General features: G+C 48.9%; 1 protein-coding gene across 5 annotated transcripts in view; it reads right to left on the bottom strand.

The window, feature by feature from the left end:
* Positions 1–1310: 1310 nt before the first annotated feature.
* Positions 1311–22942, bottom strand: part of nudt22 (nudix (nucleoside diphosphate linked moiety X)-type motif 22) — a 38969-nt gene continuing 17337 nt past the window's right edge. For 2 of the 5 annotated variants that reach the window (XM_072551061.1, XM_072551058.1), the window contains exons 2-6: positions 10001–10507; positions 8768–8875; positions 6279–6376; positions 3472–3565; positions 1311–1874 (exon numbers count right to left, since the gene is read on the bottom strand). In XM_072551061.1, coding sequence (XP_072407162.1) covers positions 1767–1874; positions 3472–3565; positions 6279–6376; positions 8768–8875; positions 10001–10471 — 879 coding nt within the window. In that variant the 5' untranslated portion in view covers positions 10472–10507 and the 3' untranslated portion in view covers positions 1311–1766. Of the gene's footprint in view, positions 1875–3471; positions 3566–6278; positions 6377–8767; positions 8876–10000; positions 10526–12413; positions 12634–22942 lie in introns of those variants that run through there. The other 3 variants (XM_072551059.1, XM_072551060.1, XM_072551062.1) reach the window with 3 other exon arrangements.

Raw genomic sequence — 22942 nt, 5'->3', positions numbered from 1 at the left:
GAGAGGGCGGACTTCAGCTACTCTGACACCACGGTACGATATCCCCTTCATGAGCAGCAGGAGGAGCTCACAGTCTTCTGGTGAGAATCACAATAAAGGCTGGGAACCCTGCAGTAACTCACCTCCGGTCTCCCCAAAGTCTATCCGCCACCTACAAGGCCGAAGTCAGGAGTGTGACGGAATTCTCCCCACCTGCCTGGATGAGTGCAGCCCCCATCTGAACTCGGCCCCATCCCGGCCGGAGCACACACGCTGGATTGGCAGCGCAAACATTCACACCCTCCACCATTGACGCTCAGTAGCAGTTCCACAAGATGCACTGCAGAACTTCAAAGCACCTTAGACAGCACCTTCCAAACCCAAGACCATTTCTACCTAGGAGAAGGGCAGCTGATACATGGGAACACCACCCTCTGCAAGTTCCCCACCGAGCCACTCACTATCTTGACTTGGGATATATTTTAGCTGTTTGTTCCGTCATTGGCTCAAGATCCTGGAACTCCCTCCCCAAACACCTATTAACACCTGACATATATTCCAGCATGTGGACCAATCACTGGAGAAAATGCAAAGGTGAACAAGGATGACACCAGAACTGAAAGGTTAGACTATGGAAAGATCGAACAAACCTCAGCTATTTAGTCTAAGGTTTAAATTAACGTCCGAGAGCCTTAGCGATGTTTGACTTGCAAGCAAGATCTGGACTAGGTGCCATTGATATAAGAGTCACCCAACAATATTTTCGGAATCCCTACAGTGCAAAAACGGTCATTCAGCACAGCAAGTCTGCACTGACTCTCTGAAGGACATCCCATCCAGACACCTACCCCATAACCTTGCATTCTCTCCAGACTAATCCACCAAACTCGCACATCCCTGGATACAAAGAGACAAATGAGCATGGCCAATCTACCCAAACCTGGACTGCGGGGGGGGGGGGGGGGGGGGGAACCCACACAGACGCAGGCAAAATGTGTGAACCCTACACAGAGTCGTCCGAGAGTGAAACTGAACGAGTTTATAAAATCATGAGGGGGGGGGGGGTGATGAGCTGCCTCCTTGAGTCACAGTCGGGGCAGCCATGGGCTGCCAACTGCCTTCCCCCTCCCCCACCAATTCCTCAGCAATTACCCTCCTGCCTTGTGGGGCCAGCAGTTGAGCTCAGGACCCTTTAGCCCATTGAGAAATGAGGGTGGATCATGACTGACAGAAACTAATGAGAGCAAAGAGTGGGTGAGGGGGCTGGGGTTAGGGACAGTTTCCACTTGATGAAGCACACCATCGGGATGCAATGAGGTCAGGCACGGTGCTATGTGAATGCAGATTCTTTAATTGATGTTGAGTTTCCACAGCTCTAACCCGATGTACCGGCCGCCCTCAGTTATTGTTACCCCTTCGCTCTGCCGCAATCAGAGAATGGTTCCAGCACAGGAGGTGGCCATTCGGCCCCTCTGTCGTTACCGCGCCGGCTCTGTCCGTGAGCCAACTTCCGATGCTCCCCTGCCCATCTCTTCCCCGATACAGGCACAACGGGCTGAATAGCCTCCTTACCACTCAGCTGGGTCGAGCAGCACAGATCCTGGAGACAATGTATACTGTGTTCACCAATTCCCCCCCACCACCACACAGAGACAGAGAGAGACAAACCAACAGATTCCGATGCCCAGAAACATGTCCATTGTACTTTGTGCTTTCCTAGAGCATGCCGTTTCCCAACAGAGTTTTGAAGGTCCCGTGTCAAGGTTCCACTTCCGCTCGGAGAGGGTTCAAGATGCCCGGGAGGGGCGCACGAGTGTGTAGAGCTGGATGGCACCCTTGGCTGACGGGCACAGCTCTCGCCAGCTTTCCACATCTTCCTCCAGTTTCAGGACGTCCTGCAAAAAACAAGCAGACAGACCTTCATTCCCATAGTGCCTGCCCACTCCTCCCATTGTCACAGGGTGATGAAACATAATCTCTCAGTGCAATCGTTGAGGTGAAGGCCAGGGACAATGCTGCCAGCAGCCAGGCATTAATGGACCACATCACAGAGCCCAGCAGCTGAGTCAAGGGAATCAGAATTCGGCACAACTATCGATTCACTGGCTCTTTAAAGCAGTAACAGACCAAACCACCCCTGCCATGACCCTTTTTAACCACAACTTAACATGTCTGGCAAGGCACAATCAGAGCTGAAAATGTGTTGCTGGAAAAGCACAGCAGGTCAGGCAGCATCCAAGGAGCAGGAGAATCGATGTTTCGGGCATGAGCCCTTCTTCAGGAATCATGCCCGAAACGTCGATTCTCCTGCTCCTTGGATGTTGCCTGACCTGCTGCGCTTTTCCAGCAACACATTTTCAGCTCTGATCTCCAGCATCTGCAGTCCTCACTTTCTCCAAGGCACAATCAGCCAAACCTCAATGTGTTAGCTGCAACATCAGCATGATGTTCCCTCAGCGCTGACCCCCCGAAAGTGCGGCACCCCCTCAGCACAAACCCTCTGACAGTGCCCACTCCCTCAGCACTGACCCTCCGACAGTGCGGCGCTCCCTCAGCACTGACCCTCCGATAGTGCGGCGGCCCCTCTACGCTGACCCTCCGACAGTGTCCACTCCCTCAGCACTGACCCTCCGACAGTGCCCACTCCCTCAGCACTGACCCTCCGATAGTGCCCACTCCCTCAGCACTGACCCTCCGACAGTGCGGTGCTCCCTCAGCACTGAACCTCCAATAGTGCCCACTCCCTCAGTACTGACCCTCCGACAGTGCGGCACTCCCTCAGCACTGACCCTCCGACAGTGCAGCGGCCCCTCTGCGCTGACCCTCCGACAGTGCCCACTCCCTCAGCACTGACCCTCCGACAGTGCGGCACTCCCTCAGCACTGACCCTCCGACAGTGCAGCAGCCTTCCAGCTCAGGCAGTAATATTTCCCCAATGTAACCACCTCCCTTGAACCTGCAATAATTGAACTGAATGGGGCTAGAACAGCCTCAAGGGGGCAAATGACCTCCTCCCTCTCGTAATGTTGACCCACCAACGTAGGGGTGGCGGTGGTGCAGTGTGGAAGTCACTGTCCCTTTAATCCCGAGAGCCAGACTCCTGCTCTGGGGACACAGACTCCAATCATGGGGTGGGTAGAATTTAACTTGATGTTTAAAAATCTGAAATGGAATCCTCTCTTGGCCATGAAACTATCTTCAACTAGTGTAAAAGCCCATGTGGTTCATTAGTGTTCTTTCTCCAGTCCTTACAAGTGACTCCAGGCCTACGGCAATTTGATTCTGTCTGACTTGCCCTTTGTCTCACTGAGGCCAATACACTCAGTTGAAGGGGCAAATAGGCACGGGCAAGAAATGTCAACCTGGCCGAGGATGCCCACAGTGCATGGTAGTACAAAGAAATAAAAATCTCTCCATGTGCGCTGACCGAGGCTCGGCGATCAGACATGTAAGTGCCAGCTCACGTGGCTCACTGAGCCGAAAGCCTGTTACCTCGCGCTTGACAAAGCTGATGCTGGTCGATTCATGGGCCTCAACTCCTCCAATGAGATAGCGCTGCCTCACCTCTTCCGACGTCAGCTTACACCTGGAAGAGAAGCCCCACACACAGATGGTACCGTTACACTATGATGGGATACACTCCCTCTCGCTGCCCCCCCAACCTGCCCTGGATGCGGGCAACTCCAACTACACTCAAGAAGCTCGACACCATAAGTGCCCCCCCACACCCGCTTGATTAGCGCCACACTCTCTCCCCCACCGACACTCAGTAGCTGCAGTGTGTACTGTCCACAAGATGTACTGAAGAAATTCAGCAAGTCTCTTCAAACAGCACCTTCCAAACCCACCATCTAGAAGGACACGGGCAGCAGAACACCATCCCCTGCAAGCTCCCCTCCCAGCCGCTCGTCATCCTGACCTGGAAGTACAGTGACATTCGTTCAGTGTTGCTGGGTTAAAATCCCGGGAATCTCTCCCTAACAGCATTGTGGGTGTCCCTGCGCGATGCAGATTGTTGTGTTTCAAGAAGGAGACTCGCTACTGCCTTCACAAGGGGCAGTTAGGGCTGTGCAACAGAAGTTGGCCTGGTCAACAAGCCCCACGTCTTATTCAAAATCAGAAGCAGACACAAGCCAACCCACCGTGTCGGTGGGGAAATCAGTCCCTGTGGGAGAGTTGGAACCTTCACCCAGATACGGGGTATCGATGCTGCACTGAGACCATGGTGACCTCTCAGGGAGCTGTGGCTCCTCATGACGGAGTCAAACCACCACAGAGCACAAGGGAGTCCTTTCTCCTTTCAAGAGGAGGAGCTCACCCAGAATTATTACCCAGAGGGCAGCGTGGAATTCTTACACCATGACCCACAGTGCTCCGGAAACAAATCTAAACAAGGGGCAAGCTCCTCACATCAGCAACTCAGGTTCAACCCTTCCCCATACATACTTCTGGGCAGTTCTCATAGTTTCGGGATTATGGAGTGAAGCAGCTCAGAAACAGACCCTTCGGTCCATCCAATCCATGCTGACCACAATCCCAAATGATAGCAGTCCCACCTGCCTGTGCTTGACCCATATCCCTCCAAACATTTCCTATTCTAGAACCTATCCAAATAGCTTTTAAACATCATAACTGCACTCGCATCAATTACTCCTTCTGGAATTCCATTCCACAGATGAACCACTTTATGCAGAGCAGTTGCCCCACACATCCTTTTTCCTCCCACCGTCTGACAATGCTCCCTGGTCTTGACTTAGCCGAATAAACATTGTTAAAATTAGGAGAGGGCTCGATGGGTTAGAATCAGGCGTTTCAAATTTGCAGGCAAGAGCAGAATAAGGGGAACAGCCAACAATACAGGTCATGAATAAATCTAACGAGGAACTCAGGAGGGTGGGGAGAGAGTGGAATTGGCTAACTTGAAAGGTACAGGTGATGCTATTGAGATGTACAAGATCCTAATGTGTCTTGACAGGGTGGATGCTGAGATGTTTCCCCTTTGTGAAAGAGACTAGCACGACAGTTTCAGAACAAAGGGTCTCCCATTTAAGACAGGTGAGAAGGAATCGGGTTTCTCTTGGAGGGCTGAGTGTATGAGTCGAACATTTTTCCCAGACAGCAGTACAGCGTGGGTCATAGAATCAGACAGCATGGAAACAGACCCTTTGGTTCAACTCGTCCATGCCCACCAAGTTTCCCAAACAAAACTAGTCCCATTGGCCTGCATTTGGCCCACAACCTTGGGATGGCACGGTGGCTCAGCAGTTAGCACTGCTGCCTCACAGTCCCAGGTTCGATTCCAGCCTTGGGTGACTGTCTGTGTGGAGTTTGCACGTTCTCCCCGTGTCTGCGTGGGTTTCCTCCGTGTGCTCTGGTTTCCTCCCACAGTCCAAAGATGTGCAGGTTAGGTGGATTGGCCAGGCTAAATTACCTGTAGTGTTAGGTGCATTAGTCAGAGGGAAATGGGTCTGGGTGGGTTGCTCTTCAGAGGGTCAGTGTGGACTGTTTGGGCCGAAGGGCCTGTTTAGGTAAAAATGACGACTGCAGATGCTAGAAACCAGATTCTGGATTAGAGGTGCTGGAAAAGCGCAGCATCCGAGGAGCAGTAGAATCGACGTTTCGGTCAAAAGCCCTTCATCAGGAGTACCAAATGTCCAAACGTCTTTTAAACGTTGTAACTGGACCAGCATGCACCACTTCAGGACAGGGTCAATAGATGCTGGACCACAAGGGAAGGTTAATGGGGTGTAGGTGGGGTAGCCACAATCAGATCAGTCATGACCTTATCAAATACTCAAGCAGGCTCGAGGGGCCAAAGGGCGTTGTGCTGCCCCTAACCCATACAGTCATTGATACTGTTAAGGGAAAGGTGTATGACCGAGAAAGGAATACAATGACAGGGTGATAGGAGGCGGCTGATGTGGAGAATAAACACTAGCAGAGAGCAGATGGCTGAATGGCCTGAGTCCCTGTTGTAGATACTGTGTGATTTAACTCGTTGATACCAGCGCCACAGCAGTAAGGACAAACACAAGGGTATACTCTACTGCAGGCAGGCCTGCAACAGTAGTAGACTCACCAACTTTAAGGGTATTTAAATAGTCATTGGATAGACAGAGTGGATGACAATGGCATAGTGTAGGTTAGATGGGCTTCAGTTGGTTTCACAGGTCAATGGAACATCGAAGGCCGAAGGGCCTGTACTGCGCTGGAATGTTCTATGTTCAAAACTCCTGCTCAGAAAAGTGCACAGTGGTTGCAGAGAGATTCACACCTCTGGTAAAGTTAAGGTATTTTACCGGACATAAAACTCCGCACTGGGCCGTCCTGCGCTTCTGTGGTTCCTTGCAATTCCCAGCAGCAAAGGTCTGCTTAAACTTTCCAGAGGAACATTGACCTGAAGAGAAATAAGGGGAGAAAGTACACATTGAGGGTCAGGGAGTAGGAGTGTGGGGTCTGGTGCTGCTCTCTGCCTGGGTCACCCAGCCAGCCCTGAGCTCAGTGAGCCTCTCAGAGCCATGGTTCTTGGGCACTGATGTATACCCCCATACACCAAGCTCTGTATCCTACAAAACCAATCAATCACAGTGCTGAAAGAGGCCATTCGGCCCATCGATTCCACACTGATCCCCTGGAGAGCATCCCACCTAGATCTAGCCCCACGCCCTGTAACCCAGTTTTTACATTTTGATCAGCGCTTTTACTGCTAACCCACACCAGGGGACAACTCAGTCATGGCCAATCCACTGAACCTGCACATCTCTGGCCTGTTGGAGGATACCGGAGCACCTGGAGGAAAGCCCATGCAGACCAGTGTCAACAGACAGTGGCCCAAGGCTGAAACTGCACCCGGGTCCCTGGCGCTGTGAGGCAGCAGTGCTAACCACTGAGCCACAATGCCAGCCACAAACAATCCATCAGCTGAAGAACTTAGAATCCCTACAGTGTGGAAACAGGCCATTTGGTCCAACAAATCCACACCAACCCTCTGAAGAGTAACCCACCCAGATCCAATCCCAACCTCGGGTGACAGCGTGGAGTTTGCACATTCTCTTCATGTCTGCATGGGGTTTCCTCCCGGTGTTCCTGTTTTCTCCCCCAGTCCAAAGATGTGCAGGTTAGGATGGATTGGCCATGCTGAATTGTCCCATAGCGCCCAGGGATGTGCAGGTTAGGGTGGATTGGCCGTGCTAAATTGTCCCATAGTGTAGGGTGCATTAATTAGAGGGAAAAAGGATTTGGGTGGGCTACACTTCGGAGGGTTGGTGTGGACTTGTTGGGCCGAAGGACCTGTTTCCACACTGTAAGGAATCGAATCTACTCAATTTACCATGGCCAATCCATCCTAACCTGCACATTTTTGGACTGTGGGAGGAAACCAGAGCACCCAGAGGAAACCCACGCAGACACGGGGAGAATGTGCAAACTCCACACAGTCGCCAGAGGGTGGAATCGAACCTGGGTCCCTGGCACAGTGAGGCAGCAGTGCTAACCATTGAGCCAGAGTAGACTCAAATGTCAGATCATACAAATATGTTGCAAAATGTCAGATTTCTATTTAGCAGTGATTCAACGGAGATTTTCAGGACTTTGGTGGGAGATTGAAAAGGTACACAATGGGAGACCTTTTCACCCACTTTTGTGGTGAGTCTAGAACCAGGGATTATAACAATCACAATCAGAATACATCTCTTCAGGACAGAAATTAATGAATATTTTTCTTTCTTTCATTCATTCACAGAATGAGAGTGTGGCTGGCAAGGCCCAGCATTTATTGCCCATCCCTAATTGCCCCTTGAGGAGGAGGGACTGAGCTGCCTTCTTGTACCACAGCAGTCCACGTGGTGTCAGAACACCATCAAGGACTTCGACTCAGTGACGCTGGAGAAACGACTTTACATTTCCAAGTCAGGATGGTGAGTGGCTCGGAGGGGGACTTGCAGGGGTTGATGTTTCCCAGGTATCTGCTGCCCTTGTCCTTTCCAGATCATTTGGAATGTGCTGTCTAAGAAGCTTTGATGACTTGCTGCAATGCATCTTGTCGATGGTACACACTGCTGCTACTGAGCTTCAATGCTGAAGGGAGGGTGTGGTGCCGATTTTGAGGGGAGATGGAACAGACTGGGACTACGCTCATGGGAATTTACAAGAATGAGGAATGGATTTTATAGAAACATGTAAAATTATGAAGGGAATAGATGAGATAGAAGCAGGAAGGGTGTTTCTACTGAAACCAGAACTAGGAAGCAGAGTCTCAAAATATGAGAGGAGCAAGATGGAAGGATTGAGTTGAGGAGGAATTTATTCACCCAAAGGGTTGGGAATCAGTGGAATTGCCTGCCCAGTGAGGCAGCTTGTTGAATGATTTGATGGCAAAGATAGGTAGATTTTTGACGAATTAAGGAATTAAGGGTTACAGTGATTGGGCGGGTAAGTGGAGCTGAGTCCACTAAAAGATCAGCCATGATCTTACTGAATGACAGGGCAAGGGCTAAATGGCCTACTCCTGCTCCTATTTGTTATGTTCGTATGTATCACTGCTCCACGGAAGTCAACCTCTCGGTATGATCTCACATGTGACTCTGGGTTCACAGCAACAGGGTTAGTTCCTGACTGCCCTCTGAAATCATGTGGACTACCTCGCCAGTACGCTCTCGAGGGCAACAGGTAAAGTGTGCCCCACGGAATTGTCAGTGCCCTCGGGGGGGGGGAGGAGTTAGCTTGAGGGCATTGAGTCCCCTCCCCCACCCACCAATCGGAGGACATTCAAAGCATCTTCTGTTTTTACCTCATCTCGGATTTCGCCTAGAATGGAGGAAAATATTTCCTGAACCACCAGCTCCCCCGACAAGTGTTGCACCTGAATGGAATCTTCCGGAATTCCTTTCACGGCTGCCTGTAAGGAGAGAGAGCGCGGATAGCTCATGTTGAAGGTGATGGCAGAAGCTGGCATGAATGGCTGAAGATATGAGGCTGCAGGAGGCCATGCAGCCCCTTCATGCCTGTCCTAGAGGAGCTCTCCAATGTGTCCCATGTCGGTACAGAGGTTAGTACGTCTGTGTGTCACATGGGAGACCTGGATTCCAATCCTGGGCAGGGGGCTTTTATAAAGGGGCTCATCAGATAAGTGGATAGATGACACTGTCATGACCTTATCAAATGATGGAGCAGCCTCTATAGAGGGGCTGAGTGGTCTACTCCTGCCCCTCATTCATATGCACCGACTTTCCCTCGATCTTCCCCAACTGTGCTGCAAATGTAATCTTTCCCAGTATTTATCCAGCTCGATTTCCAATTGAATGTGCTTCGCCGCCCTTTACAAACAGCACGTCCCACACCGCGGAACGCCGCTGTGTTAAACCATCTCCCCCTCTCCATCGTGTGTGAACTGTTTTCAATCTGTGTCCCCCCTCACTCCCAACCCTCCTGCCACTGCCAACAGTTTCCCCTCTCTACCCTGTCAAAAGCCCCTTATCGTTTTCAACTGCCTCTTCTCTGAGGGCGCTTGATCAAAATCTTTCGGAATTTCAGGCTGAGTGGCCTCCTGGGTGCACCACCCAAAGTGCAGCACTGCCCTCCCATGAAGGAGAGGAGGCAGGGCGATGACTTGAGTAAGGAGCACTTTCCAAAAGGGGTGTTGAAAGGCAGAGGTGATATAGATGCACAGTGGTTAGCACTGCTGCCTCACAGCGCCAGAGACCCGGGTTCAATTCCCGCCTCGGGTGACTGACTGTGTGGAGTTTGCACATTCTCCCCGTGTCTGCGTGGGTTTCCTCCGGGTGCTCCGGTTTCCTCCCACAGTCCAAAAATGTGCAGGTTAGGGTGAATAGGCCGAGCTAAATTGTCCCATAGTGTTAGGTGAAGGGGTAAATGTAGGGGAATGGGTCTGGGTGGGTTACGCTTCGGCAGGTTGGTGTGGGCTTGTTGGGCTGAAGGGCCTGTTTCCACACTGTAAGTAATCTAATCTAATCACTGACCAGTTGGGTTGAGTGGCCTGCCTCAGCGATTGGGAGGAACAAACCTTGGGTTCTGCGTGTCCTCCCGGAATGTCCACCTGCGCTGCTGCCTCAGCAACCCGCTCGCTCCTCCTCAGGAACACAAAGCAGTCGTCGGCCGTGTGAAGCATGGCGCCGACCCCCAGCGGCTCTGCCAGGTAGGCCTGGCTGTCGCCAAAGTCTGCCACGCCCCGCTCCTGCAGGAGCCGGGCCTCGGGCGCCCAGTTTGTGCCTAGGTAGTCCTTGTAGCAGGTCAGGCCCAGTCTCAGCAGCAGCAGCTCCCCGCCCTCCAGCTGGGCCGAGTGAATGCGGAACTTGGCTCCGTTGAACAGCCATGGCTTCTCCTGCTTCCTCTGCTGCCAGATGGCAGCGATCTTCTGCTCGTGGCTGTGGAGGACCTGGCGGTTATACTCAGCCGAAATCTCCACCTGGACCTGCTCTTGGGTCAGCCCCCCTGTGGGCGGGCAGTGGGCCATGAGGGAGACGTCTGGGTCCATGCCTGCACCTTTTGATGGAAGAGTCGGAGGGGAACACTGCAACAGGAAGACACACTATGCATTGATATAGCAACTGGCACAGCCCTAGGCTGATTCATTCCTCAATTCACGGCCAAGGAAGCGAAGCCACTGGGCGCAGCATTGTTTGCAATACAGCCACCAATCTGTGGACACAATTGGTCAAGGAGTGATTACAACCATTGCACAGGGTATTGTTGGCTACACAGCAACCATTTTGCAGGCACAATTGACCAAGATGTGACTATGGTGAGGTAAGAGGCCATTCTGTCCATCTTCTCTGGGCACCAATCCAGTCAGTCCCATTCACCTAAGACACACTCTCCCATGGCCCCTGCAGAGTGTATGTTCAATAAGCACCAAACCGATCTCTGCAAATCATTGAAAGCCACAGCCTCCAAGACCCTCAGGGACAAGTACAGACTGGCGGTTTCCACTCTGTGCTCAGTGGACAGTTCAGATTGCCCTGCTATACAAAGGCTATTACCAAGCTGGAGAGGTTCAGAAGAGACTTAGCAGGAATGTTGCTGAAAATGGAGTGTTTGAGACATAAGGAGAGGCTGGGACTTTTTTCACTGGAGCGTAGCAAGTTCAGAGTTGACCTTATAGAGATTTGTAAAATTATTAAGGAAAAGACACCTGCCATTCACCTTATCTATACCTCACAAGTGGGGGGTTTCAAGACAATGGGGCATATTTTTAAGGTGAGAGGAGAAAGATTTAAAAATGACATAAAGGGATACATTTTCTTTTAAACAGAGGGTGGTTTGTGTGTGAAATGAACTGCCAGAAGAAGCGGTGGATGCAAGTACAATTACAATGTTTAAAAGACATTTGGATAAGTACATGAATAGGAAAGGGTTTGGAGGGATTTGGGCCAGGAGCAGCAGGTGGGATGAGTTTAGTTTGCAATGATGGTCTGAATGGACTGGTTGGAGCGAAGGGTCTGTTCTGTGCTGTCGGACTCTATAAATAGCAGGCAGAACAACACCTCCACCAGGCTGGCACCCTGCCCTCCTTCTGTTTACACTCACAATCCAGGGGTCCTTCACATCTTTACCACTCCAGTTGACCTTATCTAGCCCACGGGTCACTTGTGGTGGAGGTGAAAGTCTGATGCAGAATCTGGCCACTTTATGGGGCCTGGACGGGAAAATCTGGCTAATCCCTTTCTGTTGCAACCCATCCAGGCAATCCAGGCAACACCTTGACTTTGAGAATTCCTGAAGAAGGGCTTATGCCCGAAACGTCGATTCTCTTGCTCCTCGGATGCTGCCTGGCCTGCTGTGTTTTTCCAGCACCACATTTTTCAACTCTTGTCTCCAGCATCTGCAGTCCTCACTTTCTCCTTTGAGAATTCTCTGCAGCTACTTAGCTTTACCTGGGAGAGGTCTGTTCCCGGGCAAGAGATGGGCACAGAAATCCAGTGTTCCACTGACCGATTCTCTGGTACTGGTCATTGGAACAGGGTGGGACTCCATCCTTGGTTCTGAAGTAGCCCTCTGCCTGTTGGAATGGCAAAAGGGAGAGGAACAAAGGGGTTCAATGGCCATCGGTGGCATAGTGGAAAACGGAAATCTGCATGGGGTGGGGAGGGTGCACGGGGTGCTCCAACTCAACGCCAGTGCCCACTTGGTGGGTGCCAGCAGAAGAAAGGCACAGTTTAAGCATAGGTGGCGATGTGCCTTGCAGTTGAGTGTCCGAGCCATACCAGGGCTTACCATCTCTCAGACACATTGGGCAAAAGGCAGATTCCTCTGAGGAATGAGACCGTTGCACTTTCAGGTGGTGCAAGGTGAAGGGGGGGGGGGGGGGGGGAAGGGAGGAAAGAAAAGAGTCTGGTGGCAATTAACTCAGGAAGGGCTAGTTCCTGAGATTCACTCAGAGCTTGCTGTTAGTTCTGCAGTCAGGGTGAAATACTCACCTAGCCCAGCCCCCGGGAGCTGAATGGAGTGATAGGAGGGAGGAAAGGTGGTAGGGTGCCCCCTGGAACGCGTTGTATTACAGCCCCTGTATGACGCAGCAGCGATGTATCGGATCAATGAAGGGAATTCCCACCCCTCCGTCATGTTGACGAATGCGGAAACAAGTCGCAGGTGGAAAAGACGGCTGCTCAGCCATTGGTTCCCGGGTATCGCATGTGACTCGGGGATTCGGCCATTCCCCGTCTTCTGGCGGGAGGCCATTCAGCCCTTCGGTGCTACTCCTCGCCCAAGAGCAGCCACTGCCTGCCTGTTCGAGCCTCTTTCTGGCTGTTAAAATAGGAAGCTTTGTGGGTGACCCAAAGCCAGCATTGCACACCTCCCTCGGCGGGGCAGGATAGTACAGGCATACTCCTGTTGTATAGAAAGGGACTGATTGAATTGGAGGCCATTCAGCCCTGGTAGCCTGCTCTACCAGTTAATGGCTGATTTTAGGGCAGACTTCAGCTCCGCAACTCAAAGCACTTTTTGAAAAAAATAATGACGATTAACAACCCTGACTTGTCACCCCCTCCCTGTCTCTGTCAGCCCCTCCACCCCCTCTCCATCTCAGAGGCCCTCCACCCCCTCCCTATCTCTGTTAGCCCCTCCAGCCCCTATTCCCCTGCCTCCTGAGATGATGCCCTCCCAAGTCTTCACTTCGTACCACTAGAAGCAGCATGGTATTATTTGATGGATCTTGACCTGCCTTACTCCCCTTATCCATACCATTAGAAAGTGGTGCAGTGGTTATTTATTCACTTGCTCTGAAGTGGGAATTAATTGGAATCTCCCAGTGAGTTGTAAATTATTTGGAATTTGCTGAGGTTACAATATAAATATGAGATAGCAGTTGTTAAAGGGACAAATTACAGGAAAAAGGAAGCACAAAAAGGAGAGATGTGAATGATGCGTTGGCCCTACAAATCTGTGAATGGGGCCTCATTACCATTTTATATGGAAACAATTTCAAAAATGAACATGGGACAAATTATCTCCAAGATTGTTCATCATAAATTAGGGGCCAGGTAGATTCTAGACAAGAATGCAAATGGGAATAGGCTAACAGAATGCGAACATGACATGGGCATTGGATTAGACGAGTAGGGAAGTCTTACTGCAATTGTACAAGGTGCTGGGGAGACCACTTCTGGAGTACTGTGGGCAGTGTTGGTCCCTGATTTGAGAAATCATTTTATAGGAGGCAGTTCGGAAAAGGTCTACCATGATGATCCCTGGTGTGGAGGGACTGTCTTGTGAACAAAAGCTAGACTGGTCGGGACTCTATCACTCGAGTTTCGAGGAATCAGAGGTATGAGAAGAATGAGGGGTGATCTCATTGAAACATACAGTAGTCTTAAGGGGCTTGACAGGATAAATGCTGAGAGGATGTTTCCCCTCATGGGAGAGAGTCTCTGAGAAAGGGACGCCAATTTAAGATGGAGGTGAGAAGGAATTTCTCATCTCAGGAGGTTCAGAGTCTTTGGAACTCCTTGCCACAAAGAGCAGAAGGGCAGAGTCCTTGTGTATATTTAAGGCTGAAATAGATATATAGATAGATTCTTGATCAGGAGAGAAATCAAACCATATGGGGAAAAGGCAGGAATGTCAGATCAGCCCCGTTCCTACTAAGTGGTGCAAAGTACAGCACAGAACAGGCCCTTCGGCCCCCTAAGGTAGAGCAGGCTTGAGGAGCCAAATGCCCTGCTCCAGTTCTGACTTCTTATGGTCTCAAAGAATCACTCAAGAAATGTATCAAGGCTCCTACAAAAACACTTCTCAAACTCTGACCTTCCTTCCCAGTGGTAGAGGTTTAAAGGCAGCAGATACATGAGAATGCCATCCCCCTGCAAGTTTCCCTCCAAGTCACACACCATTTTGGAAATATATCACCATTCCTTTGGTGTTGCTAGGTCGAGATCCTAGAGCTCCCTTTCCCAATGTTATTGTGGCTGTCCCTACAGCACACACACTGCAGTGGTTCCAGAAGGCAGGTCATCCCCACCTTCTGCAGGGGACATTTAGGGCCTGGCAATAGATGCTGGTCTAGCGAGTGACACCCATACTCCCTGAGTGAATAGAAAGCAGGGACAACACCCTGAATTAGTCTAGCACCTTCAACTCAGCAACAAAACTTAGCTTCCCTCGTGTATCATCAACCATTGTATTTGACATGAACCTACAGGGCAGGACAGATGAGTAAAGCTCTGTCAAAGAGGTTGGCTCAATGAAGTTTCTTGAAGTGGGGGGGAGAGCGAGGGCGAGCTTTAACTTCCAAGGGTAGGGTACAAAGGTCCTAGGGTATGGAAGGTTGAAACATCTTGTGAAATGGGCCCAGTAGGTTGTTTGCCAGGAATCAATCTACTTTTCAGGTCACAGCATTTTCCAATGTGACTTACAATCGGAAAAGGAGCAGGAACTGGTCAAACAACACCCACACTTTCGTCTCACCTCCCTATTGGAGGGCCAACACAAGCCTGATGTTTTCACAATTCATCAGCAGCACCTACAGAATTGTCGAGTCACTGCACAGCACAGGAGAACAAGAACATATAAACTAGGAGCAGGAGTAGGCCTTTTTACCCCCTCGAGCCCAATCAATAGGATCATGGCTAATTTCATCTCAGCACTAACTCGATTTTCCTGCCTGCTCCCCAAACCTCTACAGTCCATTACTGATTTTTAAAAAAATCTATCTCCTTCTTAAATGTAATCAATGTCCCAACATCCACTGCACTCTGGGGTAGTGAATTCCACAGATTCCTGAATCTTTGAGAGATGTAATTTCTCCTATTTTAAATCTGCTATCCTCTTATCATAAAGCCCCTCATTCTAGGTTGCCCTCACTTGAGGAAATATCCTTTCTACATCTACTTTGAGAATATTCTTTGGCTGTGTTCACCGAGCTGGGAATTTGTGTTGCAAATGTTTTGTCCCCTGTCTAGGTGACATCCTCAGTGCTTGGGAGCCTCCTGTGCAGTGCTTCTGTGATCTTTCCTCCGGCATTTATAGTGATTTGTATCTGCCGCTTCCGGTTGTCAGTTCCAGCTATCTGCTGCAGTGGCCGGTATATTGGGTCCAGGTCGATGTGCTTGTTGATTGAATTGGTGGATGCCAACCAGAAGAGGCAGATTCAAACCACTACAAATGCCGGAGGAAAGATCACAGAAGCGCTTCACAGGAAGATCCTCAGTGCTTGGGGAGGTCACCTAGACAGGGGACGAAATGTCTGCAACACAAATTCCCAGCTCGACGAACAGAACCACAACGAGCACCTGAGCTACAAATCTTCTCACAAACTTTGAATATTCTTTAGCATCTCATACACCTCAATTAGGTCTCCCCATCCTTCTAAACTCGAAACTAAGCAAGCCTAAACTGCTCAATCACTCTTCATAAGCCTCACCTCTGGAACCAATCTAGTGAACCTCCTATGATCTGACCCCAATACAACTATATTCATTGCGAGATAAAGGACAAAGGAGGCCACTTAGACCTTACCAAACCCCTGCCGTAGGGTCCCACCCAGTCCAACATCCCTTCCACCTCTAACCTCTCGCTTTGTGGATAATTAACCAAGTCCCTTTTGAATGTGAAGGAGGAGGTCAGCTGACACATTTTTATGTCGTTCCCTCTCAGAAAGCCTCTCCAGGGTTAACACACCCTAAATTCTACCCACTCGCTGTGCGAGAAATGTTTCTCCTCATCTCACCGAAGCATCTGTTGCCACTCAGCTTCAAATCAGTTTCCTGACCCTTTACCAACTACCCCTCCCCCACCCCCCATCTACTTGGCCCAGCTCCCTTAAGGCTTTGAACACCTTGATTGAATCTCTTCTTGGCCTTATCAAAGCAAAACACTGCAGATGCTGTAAATCTGAAACAAAAGCTGAAGGTTCTGGAGGTAGGTTTGCTCGTTGAGCTGGAAGGTTCATTTTCAGATGTTTTGTCACCATACTAGGTAACATCATCAGTGAGCCTCCGGATAGAGCACTGGTGGTATGCCCTGCTTTTTGTTTATGTGTTTAGGTTTCCTTGGATTGGTGATGTCATTTCCTGTGGTGATGTTATTTCTGGTGATGATGTCATGTCCAGTTCTTTTTCTCAGGTGATGGTAAATGGGATCCAAGTCAATGTGTTTGTTGATAGAGTTCCAGTTGGAATGCTACGCTTCTCGGAATTCTTGCACGTGTCTCTGTTTGGTTTGTCCTAGGATGGATGTGTTGTCCCAGTCGAAGTGGTGTCCTTCCTCATCTGTATGTAAGGATACGAGTGAGAGTGGGTCATGTCTTTTTGTGGCTAGTTGATGTTCATGTATCCTAGTGGCTAGTTTTCTGCTTGTTTATCCAATGTAGTGTTTGTTACAGTTCTTACAAGGTATTTTGTAAATGACATTAGTTTTGGTTGTCTGTATAGGGTCTTTCAAGTTCATTAGCTGCTGTCGTAGTATGTTGTTGGGTTTGTGGGCTATCATGATGCCAAGGGGTCAGAGCAGTCTGGCAGTTGTTTCCGAAATGTCTTTGATATAGGGGAGAGTAACTAGGGTTTCTGGACGCGTTTTGTCTGCTTGTTTGGGTTGGTTGCTGAGAAATTGGCAGATTGTGTTCATTGGGAACCTGTTCTTTTTGAATACACTGTATAGGTGATTTTCCTCTGCTGAGCGTAGTTCCTCTGTGCTGCAGTGTGTGGTGGTGTGGCGGCTTATTGAAATAATGTTCAAACGCAGCTTCGTTTGTGGGTGTTGGGGTGATTGCTTCTGTAGTTCAATATTTGGTCTGTATGTGTTGTTTTCCTGTAGACGCTGGTTTGAAGTTCCCCATTGGCTGTTCGCTCTACTGTGACATCTAGGAGTGGCAGCTTGTTGTTGTTTTTCTCCTCTTTAGTGAATTTTATGCCAAGTAAGGGGATTATTGATGGTCTTGAAGATTTCCTCTCATTTGTTTCATTTAGTGATGACAAAGGTATCATCCACGTAGCGGACCCAAAGTTTGGATTGGCAGAGCTGTTTGTTTGAGTCTCTGCATTACTACCTCTGTTAAGAACCCTGATATCGGAGATCCCATGGATGTTCTGTTAGTTTGTCTGTAGGTTTTGTTGTTGACAGTGAAGTGGGTGGTAAGGCATAGGTCCACTAGCTTGATGATATTCTCCTTGTTGATGAAGTTGGTGGTGTTTGGTGTATGTATTGGTGGGTCTTCTAATAGTGTAGTCAGTGTTTCCTTGGCCAGGTTGATGTTGATGGATGCAAACAGGGCTATTACAGCAAAGGAGACGATTAGTTTATCCTTTGTCTTGGTGTCTTTGTGATGGTCTTCAGGAATCCTTGGGTGGAGTAAATGGAGTGGCGTGAGTCTTCTACTAAATGTTTTAGTCTTTGGCGTAGCTCCTTGGCGAATTTATAAGTTTGTGTTCTAGGTAGCGAGACTATAGGTCTGAGGGGCCATATCACCAGAGGCTTACTGATGATGTTACCTACTATGGTGACAAAACATCCGAAAATGAGCCTTCCAGATCAGCGAGCAAACCTACATGCAGAACCTCAACCTGAACGACAAATCTTCTCAAAATGCACTAAAGGCAGAAGGTGGTGGAGAATCTCAGCAGGTCGGGCACCATCAGTGGGGAGAGAAATGGAGTCAGATTGAAGAGGAATTGTGTCAGACCCCAAGAGTTAATTCTGATTCTCTCTCTGTTGGACCGACAGAGTTCCTCTCAGTTTCCTCCACACCAGAGAGAAAAAGCTCTGGCTTCTCTTCTGGTCTATCCAGGTCGCTGAAGTTCCTCAGTCTGGGAACTGTGTCCCGAATCTTTTCTGCACCCTCTCTAGTGCCTCCATCTCCTTTCTGAAGAGTGGCACCCAGAACTGTGAACAAATTCTCCACCTGAGGCCGAAACAGAGCTTTTCTTTTGGGGAGAGGTTTGTCGGAAACTTTCCCTGAATTTTGCAATCTGTGAGCCAGAGAGGAGAGTCAGCACACTGTGTTTGCTGAAAAGCCTGAACTTGCCAACACTTTGGCTTATTGTATGCAGAACATGCTGGAACCTCCATCATCAATTTATTTTATCGTTCATGTGGAGAGATTGCAGATACTGGTCGGACGGTGGGGGCAGGGAGTGCACAAAGGACAAGCTATATGGAGGAAGCTGACAGGAGGCAAAAAGGCTGCCGCAGACATTACTGCTTTAGTCTGTAATCTGTCACTGACAGGAAACTTCCCAACAATCATCGAAGGGATTAATGGGCAGAAGCATTATCCATTTAGTGAATCGGAGCTCAGCAATGTGAATTTGATGGTCTGCAGCTTCGGAACAATTCTTGGAAAGGGCAAGCGGTTTTCTCGAAATGGTGGATTGATATCACGTTTTCGAGATTAAGCTGTTAAGGCTTTAATTTCTAACGAGTTGTGATTGCTGATTTACTCAGGAATATCAGGCAACGCTAAGGGAACCGCAGGATTAGAGATGGCCCGATCAGAAAAGGCAGTGTATGGCTCGGGTCACAGCCAGGGTTGGGGTTAGAGTTTGTAGGCAAGACTGGGTTAAGGCCACATGTGCTTATTAGGGCCCCGAGGTTGCTGTTCTATCACCTGGCTCTCTGCTCAGGTCCAGGCCAAGGCTCCTAATATGCAAGGCCTAAGGCCTCAACTAGAACTTTGAATGGGGAGTGAGAGAGGTGGCAAAACTCAATCTAATGGTAGAGTGGTGGCACTGTATCTCAACAAGAGAGGCCACCATCCAGATTTCTGGGAAACCGCTGAGGATCCAAGTGGATTAACAAGGGTCCCACTTTCCTCAGGGTCCAACCTGCATCCTGAGGCCTAGACACAGATCCTTCAGCCAATTAAATCCCTTGCCATTAGGCCAAAGATACGGGAGCAGAATTAGGCCATTAGGCCCATTGAGTCTTCTCTGCTATTCAATCATGGCTGACATGTTTCTCAACCCCATTCTCCTGCCTTCTCCCCTGTAACCTTTGATTCCTTTACAAATCAAGAACGGTGTGTCCCGGCCTTAAATACGCTCAATGACTTTGTCTCCACAGCCGTGTGTGGTAACAAGCCCCATAGGTTCACCATACTCTGGCTGTGGACATGAAGCCAATGTTGAGGTAAAGCTGAGGACTGCTCCTTCAGGTTCTAAGCGTGCTACAGTTCCCACACGGGGACATCCACGCTTTCGTTCCCAGTTCCCATCCACTAGCTCTGATGTCAGTCTTGAGATTCCTTTCGGCTTTTCTTTTGTGTAAAATGAGGCCTGGGGTTTGATCTGATATCACTTGCAATACTGAAAGGAAGGGAGAAGGGCATATCTCATCCAGAGGCAAAAACCAATTAAACAGCTGCTTGACATATATAGGGTACCTTGTGTACTTCATATTGGTCCTCCATTTTGACTAGTACATTCTATCCCAAGTATAACAGATTTATTTTTTGTTAAATTGGTTTCACCGTAAGAGGTCCCACTTGGACCCAAAGCACAGTCTCTCCCCCGATCCCAGTAAAACAAAATTCCAGCATCTCTCCCAGATTTGCACATGGACAGGGCTGAGGGTGCGCTGGAGGCCTCTGTGGGACACTCTGCCCCATACCCGCCAACCCTGACTGGGTTTGGGGTGACAGGGGGGTGCTGGGCAATTGGAAACAATATCTGAAAACATGATTAATTCTTTGCAACGTGGCAGAGCCGACCTCATGTTGAAGCAAGATTGAAAAGCACGGTCAACCAAAAGGTTAAAGTAGATGGGAGAGATATTCGCCTGCCATTTAACAGGGCCTCACAATTCACATTAGCCTGTGCTGAGCTCATCCATTTAGAGGACTCCTGCCAGGGAGAGTACAGTTAAAGTTTTCAATTGAGTTTAACTTGTGCAGGCTAAAACTTTAGGCTAATATGTTTATTGTCCATGACAGCAGCTCTGTGGCTGCACATAGAACAGTACATCACAGCACAGTCTTTTGGCCCACGATGTAGTGCCAGCCTTTTATCCTCCTCTAAGATCAGCCTAACCTACATACCCTTCATTGTACTATCTTCCATGTGCCTATCCAAGAGTCATTTCAATGTCCCTAATGTCTCTGACTCTACTACCACTGATGGCAGTGCATTCCACGCACCCACCACTCTCTGTGTAAAGGACTTACCTCTGACATCTCCCCTAACCCTTCCAACAATTACCTTAAAACTATGCCCCCTCATGATAGACATTTTTACCCAGGGAAAAGGTCCTTGGCTCCACTCTATCTATGCCTCTCAACATCTTGTACACCTCTATCAAGTCACCCCTCATCCTTCTCTGCTCCAATGAGAAAAGCCCTAGCTCCCTCAAACTTCCTTCAGAAGACATGCCATCCAGTCCAGACAGCATCCTGGGAAATCTCGTCTGCACCTAAGGCATCTACATTTTCCTATAATGAACTGAACACAATGTTCCAAGTGTGGTCTAACCAGGGCTCTATAGAGCTGCAGCATAACCTTGTGGCTCTTAAACTCAATCCCCGGTTAAATGAAAGCTGACACCATACAACCATACGACTTCTTAACAACCCTATTGACCTGGCTGACAACTTTGAGGGATCAATAGACATTGTCCCCAAGATCCCTCTGTTCCTCCACACTACCAAGAATGCTGCCTTTAACCCTGTGTTCTGCAATCAGATTCGACTTTCCAAAGTGAATTACTTCACACTTTTCCAGGTGGAACTCCATCTGTCACTCATCAGGCCAGTTCTGCATCCTGTCAATGTTCCGTTGCAACCTACAACAGCCCTCCACACTATCCACCGCTCCATCAACCTTCATGTCATTGGGAAACTTACTAACCCACCCTTCCTCTTCCTCATTCAAATCATTTGGATGGTTAAACTATTTTTTCACTTCCATTCTCTTCCCCTCTCTCTCCTGAAATCCTTAAGTTGAATTGAATTAGCTTTCTAGTCGCAAATACTCAGAGTACACTGAAAAGTCGCCAACTATGGCACCATCTTAGGTCCACAGGTACCTACGTACAGATCTTCAATACAAGTTCTTAGGAAAAAAGTATTGAGAAATAAGTAAAAAGTCCAACATTGGAATAAACTAGAGATGGAAATAAAATGTTCAGTCCTTCCAACCCAGTTCACGCTGGTACCTAGCCTCTAGTCCACACAGTGCCTTGAATACAGACCACTGGGCTTCACCTCGAGGCCAGGAGCCAGCTCTGGAATCACCTGAGAATGCTACAATGGTGTGGTCTCTCACACCAGGCTGAGACACCACCACGTACTGCCGAGAAACTGTAATGTCAGGCCAGGAGACCGTCACAATGAGTCCACAATGAAGCAGAGAGTACGGGTGTGGGCTTGCTGGCTGTGGGTGCCATACTGTAGGATTGGCATCTCTAGGTGGTAGCTCAATGTCCACTGGCTCTTCTGCCATGAAATGTACAGCACCCATCCATACACACGCCCTGTCCAGATCCATCTGATGTACATATCCGAGAGGTTTACCTAGCGTTACTAATTCGCTAAGCATCTATAAAATACTGAAGGAAAGAGACACAGTAGCGAAGATTGTCATTTTGCACTTATCACAAAAATGCCAAATCTCAAAAAGAACCATAATTTAGACTGCACACGAAAAGGGAAGTGACTCGTTCGCAAGTGGAGTCTAAATAAGAAACAAAATCATTTTTAAGAATCAGGAAAATTAATGACATTGAAAGGTTCGATAAGCCACATCTTATATTAGCACCTTTACTGTAGCCGTGTGGCAGATGTGTTTGACACTTCAGACCAGGAATTGTATCAGGGATGGAGGGAAAAGGCAGGAGCATGTTACTGGCTGAGACACTTCTGCAGCACAGTCATGATGGGCAGAACAACTTCTTTTTGTATTGTAACCATTCTATGATTCAACACACTCATGCTTTCGAGTATTTGCTGCCCAGCCCCAGCCATGTCCTTATTCTCAAAACTCAATTGATGGTCCTTTCAGCATGTTAGGACATGCTGCACGTTGACTCTCCTGTAATTGATTAAGGACTGTACTAACTCAGAAATGGGTAACTTGATTCTTATTGTTAGTCTGTGTCAAAACAATTTGTTTGTTAAATGTGGCAGCTAACACTGCAGTTGTAACTGAGCAAGTACAGGAAATTTGTCCCTAGTGTTGTAAATAAACACAGATTCGGCTGAAATCTTTGTCTGGTGTGCATGGCTGAAGGAAAGGCTTCTGCAAATGTCCCATTGACAGACTTTAATTCATATTATAGATCTCTGGGACACAAGGAGAAGGTGGGCTAATGTACTTGCTGAATCTATGCTGAAACATTGCATCCCGAGAAACAGATACCCATTGCCTTTTCCTTATGCCTTCTGCTAAAAACAAAACTACAGACTTACTGAACTAAGATATCCAAGGGAGCTTTCTACTTTCAGAGGGTCGGCACTGCGGGAGTGCCGCACTGTCGGATGGTCAGTGCTGAGGGAGCACCGCACCTGTTGGAGGGTCAGCGC

Source organism: Chiloscyllium punctatum, chromosome 31 (assembly GCF_047496795.1).
Source record: "Chiloscyllium punctatum isolate Juve2018m chromosome 31, sChiPun1.3, whole genome shotgun sequence".
NCBI classification, from domain to species: Eukaryota; Metazoa; Chordata; class Chondrichthyes; order Orectolobiformes; family Hemiscylliidae; genus Chiloscyllium; species Chiloscyllium punctatum.
Note: the sequence above shows the minus strand (reverse complement) of the source record. Positions and strands in the feature narration are given on the sequence as shown.